At 33.9% G+C, this 8823-nt stretch overlaps 2 protein-coding genes across 3 annotated transcripts in view; both read right to left on the bottom strand.

Annotated features, from left to right (window-relative positions):
- Positions 1–1579: 1579 nt before the first annotated feature.
- Positions 1580–3235, bottom strand: LOC111492767 (U-box domain-containing protein 21-like). The gene has a single exon (XM_023142206.1). The coding sequence runs from the start codon at positions 3013–3015 to the stop codon at positions 1684–1686; it is 1332 nt and encodes a 443-aa protein (XP_022997974.1). The 5' UTR covers positions 3016–3235; the 3' UTR covers positions 1580–1683.
- A 2501-nt stretch (positions 3236–5736) lies between these two features.
- LOC111493152 (nijmegen breakage syndrome 1 protein) overlaps positions 5737–8823 on the bottom strand; it is a 7525-nt gene continuing 4438 nt past the window's right edge. The window contains exons 6-13 of one of the 2 annotated variants that reach the window (XM_023142788.1): positions 8584–8630; positions 8358–8466; positions 7977–8072; positions 7276–7447; positions 6769–7157; positions 6384–6445; positions 6076–6178; positions 5737–5989 (exon numbers count right to left, since the gene is read on the bottom strand). In XM_023142788.1, coding sequence (XP_022998556.1) covers positions 5936–5989; positions 6076–6178; positions 6384–6445; positions 6769–7157; positions 7276–7447; positions 7977–8072; positions 8358–8466; positions 8584–8630 — 1032 coding nt within the window. In that variant the 3' untranslated portion in view covers positions 5737–5935. The remainder of the gene's footprint in view (positions 5990–6075; positions 6179–6383; positions 6446–6768; positions 7158–7275; positions 7448–7976; positions 8073–8357; positions 8467–8583; positions 8631–8823) is intronic. The other variant, XM_023142789.1, reaches the window with a different exon arrangement.

The following is an 8823-nucleotide window of genomic DNA, read 5'->3' as shown; positions in this document are numbered from 1 at the left end:
TTCTCGTGTGATTGCGAGTTTTATCGAATCCCAGAGAATTGCCAAAATTTGAATAAAAAAGAAAGTCGTGATACCGAATAATTTAAAAGGTTTTAAAGAACTAAGACAAGAATAAACGTAGGATATTCACAGGTAATATTAGGCTGAAGTTCTTTACTCGATTCTTCAACTTCGAGAATAGATATATACTGTAGATTAGACAAGAAGAGGCAGTTAGTTCATTGTTGTAGTATCATTGTATCTTTATGAAACGACAGCAAATACGAACCAATATGAATATCGATTAGTTAAAATATGTATTTTCAACTTAAAAAACAATACCAGAAAATAAGTTTGCAATAAGCACGTATGACGACACAGAGCATGCGTGCGTTAAAAGCACGTGCTCTTCTCGTCTTAACTTATGGTGCAGTTAAGCAGAGCCATAGACACTCCACTGAGGTAGGCCTTCAAGTGCTCATCACTTGCTATGGTCCCTCTCGTGATCTCATGCAAAATGTAGCCTCAACTGGAAGGAAATGTCATAGATAGAAGTTTACCTCTTTCTACATACACCGGAAGTCCTCAGGAGTTGCATGGTGTGGAATGTCGATCAAGGGTCAGAGCCTGGTTATGAACAGAGTGTCAGCGAGGACGCTAGGCCCACAAGAAAGGTGGATTGTGAGATCCTCGATTGGATAGAGGAACGAAGCATTCAGTGTGAAAATCTCTCCCTAGAAAATATGTTTTAAAACCGTGAAGTTGATGGCGATACGTAACTGAACAAAGCGGACAATATTTGCTAGCGGTGAACTTAGGCTGTTATAGAAGCAAGGTGTCCACCCCGCTTGACTTGCCTCCCACTCACATTGCAGGTACTCTTGCTCAAAGAAGATAACCTCTTGGTAGTTGAAATCCTCGTGAATTCAAAATAAGAGGCAAGGGTCGGAGTTCACACCAGTAAGACCTTATGCCACAACGACAATAAAAACCCACATGAGATAAAGGAGAAACTTGAAGAAGTTCAAACACAGCAAACAACACTTGAAAAAGTTCAAAACACAACGTAAAAGAACCTTATATAGTTTCAAACACCTTGTTTAATATGATCAAATGGTAATGGGGTCTCGGACCTTTATAGCTAACCACATAGCATCAGTGCTCAAAATTTGGGACATACCTCGAGCAAATATCTACAAGAAACTCTCCCAAGTTGAGAGGGATAGACTCATAGATCGGTGAACCCTTCTTTAGCATGACGCACAAAGCTTGTACGATCCACCGAGTCGACTGCTAAAGGAGCAAGGATAAATCCCAAACGCCTTTGGTGATTAGCTCACCTTTGAGAATGGTAGTTGTTTACGACTCGGCTCATATGAGCTGAACTTTGCAAGCACAAGAAAAACGTTTTTTTAGTTCAACAACATGAGAATGAATAGAAGATTTAGACCCATTTGGCCTCTTAGTTTCGAGTATATATTTTAACAAGTTGAGCTACGATGAGTTTGACAAACCCGAGCAGATGTTCATGATACCGTAATCATAAGTTTCTCAAACTTCAACAAAAATTATGAGAGAAATTCAGTAGAGGCTAGCCAGATCGAGTATAAAGTTTAGTTTTCTCATTGATCTGTGTTTTGTGTGTATGTATATACATTTTCTTCACTACCTAAACAGACAAAAAATTGTGTTTCTTACAGTAAATCAGAATGATTTCTTCAAGAACTTAAAATGCATGGATGAATCAATACAATCTAACCTATCCTTGTAAAGATTCAACAATTTCAACATCTCAGTGACCTTGTCTTTCATGTCACCACCGCAACCAACCTGCAAAAGAACAATTATCTTCTGGAAAGCACCCAGTTGAGCAGCTTCCACCCTCGCCTCATCCTCACCCTTCTCTCCACTTTTACAAAGCTTCAACAATATTGACAGACAATACTCAGATGCAACCTCTGATACTCTTAGGATCTTCTTGACTAACAATGGAATTGTTAGTGCATTTTGGTATAGCTTCTCTCTTCCTTGTTTAAAATCACAGATTCCATCCAATACTCCCAACGCTTTCTCACACAGGCTTTTCTCTGCATCTACAAGAAAATCTAGCAGCTGAGAGACCAAACCCAGTTCCATGAATTTCATTGTCATTTTCTCGCTGATTTCGGATGGTAAAATCATGTAGAAAATGGCTGTAAGGGATGATTTTGTAGCTGAAGGGCAAAGAGGCTCCCTTATGATGCTTACTAAAGCTTCGGATACTCCTTCAATGGCAGCCAATGAATCGACGTATCTTTGATCAACCAGAAGCAGTTCTTTCAGAACAAAAACTGCGTTCTGTTTTGGAGAAAGATTTTTCCCCACTAAGAAGGAAACCAAGCATTTCAAGGAATCCGCAGATCCGAGCTTGGATAACCCTTCAATGGAGATTGGGAATACACATACCAAAACCAACAAAATCTCCTCCAACAAACCCACATGTTTCTCAATCGAAACACCAGCAAAATGCTCAAACGAAGCTGCTAAAACAATCCCAGTTCCCCCATTCACAACGCACCTCCGATTCCTCTCGCTCTCTCTCGCCCAATTCCTGATCTTACCCACCAATTCACTGCATCTCTTCGAATCGCCTCTTTGAGTCGCGACGGCGATTCTCGAACAAACGTCATTAACTTCATACGGCGTGACTGGAATCCGCGGTGTTGGAATTCGCTCAATTCCGTAAGAATGATTCGCAACGCACCAATCTTGGATCATCCTCCTCAAGGTGTGATTAGGGATTAGGTCAAAACTCATCAAATCCTGTTTCGTCACAGGACAAGAAAAATTCCCACCCTCAATCCACTTCTCGATGCTCTCTCTATCGTAAGTAATCCCCGTGGACAAAATCACAGGATCCTTCATCAAATCAAGCGAAATCGGACATAGAAAATGCGAAGGAATCACAATTTCGGAACCCGAATCAACGCCCGGAAGATGCTCTTTCTTCAACTTGGGGAGAAACCCAAGTTTGCTTTTCCTCCATGACAAGAACATTGTAGCTTCTGCAATTGAAATCAAACCAGAACGCAGAAAACAACAAATATCGTCTACTTCTTCCTCTTCCTCTTCCTCTTCCTCTTCTTCTCCTCTGTTGATTCAGCTGGTCTATGAATCAATGGAGAGATGGATTATATATCAAAAGAAGGAGAGATAAAGGGAGAAAACTTGAAACGCGGGTCCAAATTCAACGCCCAGGAATTCGAAATTCGTAAAAGAAAATTAAAGAAACGAAGAAAAGGAGTAGCTCCTAATATGGGATTGAGCTGCTTTTGAGCTTTGACTGCTATTTTGTTGCGTTGCGTGTTAATTGATGAAAGAGACGGAGGCAGAAAGAGATGAGGGTTTTCATAAAATTAGGGCTTTTCCTTTTCTATTAAGAAAGCCGAAAATCTTGACAAAATAAATAATGTAGCACAAATTATGACCCAACTTTACATAATTTAATTAACTTTTTTTTCTTTTTTGTTTAAATTAAGGCGGTATAATATAATACATAATTTTGTGTAAAATTAATTAATAATTAATGTTGCAATTAAATATAATATAATATAAAACATAATTTTGACAATGGTTTAAATTGAAACCAAATTTTTAATTTTTTTATGGAAATATGTAATATAATTTTATTTTCAATTAATCTCTTATTTTTATTATTATTTTTTTAAAAAAAAATCGGAGAATTTAAATTAGGATTTAATATAAAAAACAATCTTAATTTTTTTTTTTGTTGGGTTTTAAAAATTCTTAATTACAACATTTGGTTGAAAATTTCCACTCATCAAAATTATTATTTTATTAATATACTGACTACCTTAAATTTTTAAATTTATACTAATTACTTAACTAATTGAGTTATACTCAAGTTTAAAAATGAGCTTGATTTATGGTTAACGACCTTCCATATATATTAGAAATTAGAAAAAATTTGAGAAGAGAATTTGGATCGAAATTAAAAAAAAAAAACCATATTTTGGGTACCTAAAAATCATGAGCATATTATAAATAAAACATTTGAGTAATCAATAATAATTATAAAAAGGAATATTGAATTTTTTAGAAATTGATTAGTTGAAATGGAATTATTAGGAGAGGGAGAGGGTGGGTTAGCTGAGCTTAGCTGGATATTTATTGTATGTGTCCCATGTATTTTGACCGTTGACCGTTGAATATTGAAATTGGCGATGTAGCCAGGTCTATATTAGGAGGCCAACAAAATTAAATAAAATAAAAATTATAATTTTGTAAATATTTTTGTTTGACCGGTTTACTCGGTTTCAGGTCGACCACCGACTTATTGACAGTGTAGCTTGTGGATCAGGTGCGGGCAGGTGTTGCTTACGATTAAGATGCTTTGTTTGTGGACCGTTGGATTATTGATGTGCCATTTTGATCGTTGCTTTGGTGTTTGGTGTGGCTGGTGGGCTCTCATTAAATTTATTTAAAATATTTTATTTTTCGAAAAAGAATTGGACGGTGATCATCCTTTTTCTCTCTTTTATATTTTATATTTTATATTTTAATATAAGGTTCCATGATTTAAATAACTTAAATACGTTAAATATAATTCTTCACACTACTTAAATTTATTTTTAAAAAATTTAATAGATCATAACCAATTTTAAAATATTATAAACCAAGGTTAAGAAGCTAAATTGTTTCTTCCATCAAAATCATTTAAAAATAAATAGATTAAAGTATATGATAAAAGTGGAATTTTAACCTTAATTTCATTTTTTTTTCCAAAGATAAGATTAGATTATATATTAAAAAAAAAGTTGAAATAAGTATATAAAATTAAGCAATGTAAATTTGATAAAGAATTATTTCCTATTTCAAATACAAATTTTAAATGTATGGGAGATAGAATGAGTTGTCCAATATTAATTAAATAAAGGTTCGTTGTACTATATATATATTATATATATAATTTAAAAGAAAATTTGTTTGGTAATTAGTTGTACCCCTCCCTTTTTGCTTTTCTAGCCTAACTCTAATTTTCTTTTTCTTATCTTTTTTGTTTTTTCTCGAAATATCAATTTCTCACAAGTATTATACCTTAATTTGCACCATAAAATTTTAATAAAATATATAATTTTTTTTGCGAGATTCCACGTTAGTTAATCGTATAGAGAAAACTTGAGCAGTTACAAGTCAATCTAAAGTAGTTAAAAATATATATATATATATATATATAAATTAAAAAATATATAATTAATTAATATTAAAAAAACAATTATATTTGAATTTATTAATATTATAATATGAATTTTTTTTATTTTTTAAAATAATTTTTATATATTTGTTTGTGTTGCTAACTTTTTGATCCCTTTTTTATGTTTGTTCTTTATTTTTATTAATGTTTAATGTATGTAATTAGTGGTTCTGGATTGATTTAAAGTTTTGCATGTGATTTTGGACTAATTTAAATATTTTTTTATTTGGCATTTTTTTAAATAAATGATATGAGGCCTTTTTAGGAGTCCCACCCACGGGATTGAAAACGTTTAGCTTAAGCATTCTATGGTTGACCATACAATTTACAAAATTATTCCTAATGTTGATGACACCACAATCTAGAGATATGCATGGACATACATCGTGCAACTTATTGAACAGTTTCTTTTTGTCGGTAAATCATTTATGCTTATCCCCTTATGTTTAAATATTTGTTAGAAAATTTTAAGGAAGCTCGAAAATATATTGTCGAGCTAGTCGTGTTGAATCCTTAGAGATAACATAGCTACAAATGCTCGTGTAAGTATGTTACCACAACACAAGTTAAATGTTAGAAGAGGTAAATATGATCATGATTGACGACAATATCATGCAAATGTGTGCAAAAGAGAACAAGTTATCTAATAAAGTAGAGGCAAACACAAACAGAATTCTTTGATGCAAATATGGATACCTGTTTCTAAGAACGAGTAAGGAGCTGTTGAAGGGAACCGGCCATTCCACGACGTCGTCCCTGAAGGTCGGGCAAGTTAAAAATGTATGTCTTCATGCATGCCATGTTTGTAACTTGTGGTGCTAAAACAAGTAAAAAAGACTCACCTTTTCGTTATTAAATAAATCTTCAGATATAGCTTCCATTTCCTTGCGCTTTCTTTCCTCTTTCAAGGATTCTGCAATTTCTTCCCTTCCATCACCGTTATCCCTAGAAACCCATAAAACAATGGCAGGTGATTTTCTTTATCAGATTCAGAGGTCGAGGTGCGGGCTTGAAATGTTTAAAGATATCATATTAATTCAACGTGAGATACCCAACTTTCAATTAAATAAACATGAAAGAATATGTAATGGCGTCTCTACTATGCGCCAAACACATCCCAAATGACTCCAAGACATGAGAAAACACTTACTTGTAAGGATACTTATCAAATGGAACAAGATTATAAAAGCTATTCCCAGAGTGAGTTTCTGTCTGCAAAAAAGTTTAAAGGATGTGCGTATTAACCTCCATAACATTTTTCTCTATGTGCCACCTATACGAGAAACAAACACTGTTTTTACGGCTACTTAAATAATGCATATTCGAACAGTTGAATGCAAAAATGATCACGACCATCATTTGGTTCATCGTTTAAGATTAAAAAATGCATACAATGGTCGATCAATGGGAATTGGTAATGATCTTATGACATAATAAGAAGATATAACTAAGATTTCATCAATATCAAACAGTAATGTGCACACCAGTTAAACGAAATGGTGCAGATTATAACATTCAGAGGCTAATAGTAATACCTTCCTGAAGCGTTTGAAGTTCGTAATTCCACCGTCTTCTGCAGTAACTATTGATGAGGGTTTCATCACGTGTTGCACGATTAAATTTTGGGTGAAAATAATGTCTATATTGCTGTTGTCAGATTCATCGACCTGGTCGTTTCTCATTTTGACTCCACTGTAACTATTTCTGAATGTTTTATGGTCCCCAGCTGATCCAGAAGCAGCATGGTCGATGGACACCTCTGGTTTGCTTAAATAGTCCTCTGGTTTGCTTAAATGTTCATCTGGTATGCCTAAATGTTCATCTGAACCTTGGACATTAGAAGCAACTGGTTTATCGGTTTCTGCTTCGAGATCGGATTCTGCTACCACGGTTTCATCAGTGGAGCATGTAGAGGAACCTGGTTCTGCAAAGGAACTTTATATTCAGTCAGATAAATGAAGTTAAAATGAAGAAATATAAACAGTTTTTAACAATGAGTAAATATACTACAAATGAAACTGGTAGTGAGTAAGACGTCTTACCACAGGGTGATATCAAATTGTCTCTGTCCAGCTTTCCACTCAAAACAGAAGATATCAAAACCAACTCAGCTATTTTATAATAAGAATCAACCTTATAGGATGAACCCAACTTTTCTGCTAATCCTCCAGGAATAATGAATACTACCCGTTCATTTTCTCCATTACCAAAGTCCTACAACAATTATCATACAAATCAATTACCCAATAAACACCAGGTTCATAGAACTGAAATAAATAAAAGAAATGAAATAAAGATGTCGAGTTGTTGTATTTAGTCCAATCAAAGATCATAAGGCGCCATTTGAGACATATTTTAAAACACAGCTCACATCTTAAGCCTTACTGGTTGGATAGTAATTAATATTCGATTGGCATTGACATTAACTATATAGATGGTTTTTGTAATCAATCATTATGGCCCCATGTGATGCAAGTTATACTTCATTGCAATATCGAAACATCTATTACATGTCAACAAATTGATGAAGTGTATTAAGCATGTATTATTCATAACACTCAATCCTAGAACCCATACGCTTATTAGTAATGCAGTTCATGTTGTTCACAAGACCATATTGCAGTCAAAAATATTGTGAATTAGAATCTTTTTACATGAAATTAGTCAAACAGTAGTTTTTACCCACGCCTTCACAAAGCAATTAGGAAAGAATGGATATAGTCTATGTGGAAAGAGATAAAACCTCGTTTTGGCTATCTGAAGAGAAGTCCTCAATAGACAAAACATTTGCACCACCAACTTGTTGTAATAGCATCTTCAACCGATCCCCATATTTGTACTTCCAAAAGATAGGAAATTGAATATCAAAATTATTGAATGTCTAAGCAATCCACCAGAAGAGTTATTTCTTCACAGAAAACTAAAGAATAGTACTAAACACCACAAGCATCCGAGAAAATTTTGTCATAAGGTAGAAATGGAATGAGATTTAAATTTTTTTTCCTTCTTTACTTTATTTATTTCAAACCCCTACATGTTGGGTTAACTAAGTATATCACAGAATAAAAAGACCATAAGGCTAAGCAACTCTCAAGAATGTGAAAATGAAAAAACAGAGCCTTACCATATGTGCCGACCCTAATAAAAAAATGTATCCACTCAAACAGTTTTTACGAGTGTTTGGATCCACAACTTTGACATGCATCCCTTCCACAGTCATTGTTGGATGATAGCTGGTTCAAAGAACAAATACAAAAGGTTGAGAGTGAAATGCAGGAGTTCAAAAAAAAAAAAAAATACTATTACTCAAGAATATGTTCCCAGCCAAACTTAAAAAAGGCAGCACTTACGAATCAAAGCATGGAATCTCGTTACAGGAGGTTTTTCCTGCAAATAACTAAAGTGTAACAATCAGTAAGAATGCAGAATCTCGCTTGTCTCATGTTTTTGCTAATTGCATTGTTATGGAAATAGAAAGAATCAGATATATGATCTCCTTTTTTGTGGACTTTTTTTTAATGCCCTTGTATATTATTTCATTTTTCAACGAAAACTCAGTTGCTTACCAAAAAAAAAAAAAAAAAAAAAAA

This window comes from Cucurbita maxima, unplaced genomic scaffold, assembly GCF_002738345.1.
Source record: "Cucurbita maxima cultivar Rimu unplaced genomic scaffold, Cmax_1.0 Cma_Scf00018, whole genome shotgun sequence".
NCBI lineage: Eukaryota > Viridiplantae > Streptophyta > Magnoliopsida > Cucurbitales > Cucurbitaceae > Cucurbita > Cucurbita maxima.
The sequence above is the reverse complement of the archived record's forward strand: the minus strand, read 5'-3'. Positions and strand labels throughout refer to the sequence as shown.

Coding starts and splice junctions, on each gene's coding strand:
- LOC111492767 (XM_023142206.1), bottom strand. CDS start 3,015: ATGTTCTTGTCATGGAGGAAAAGCAAACTTGGGTTTCTCCCCAAGTTG.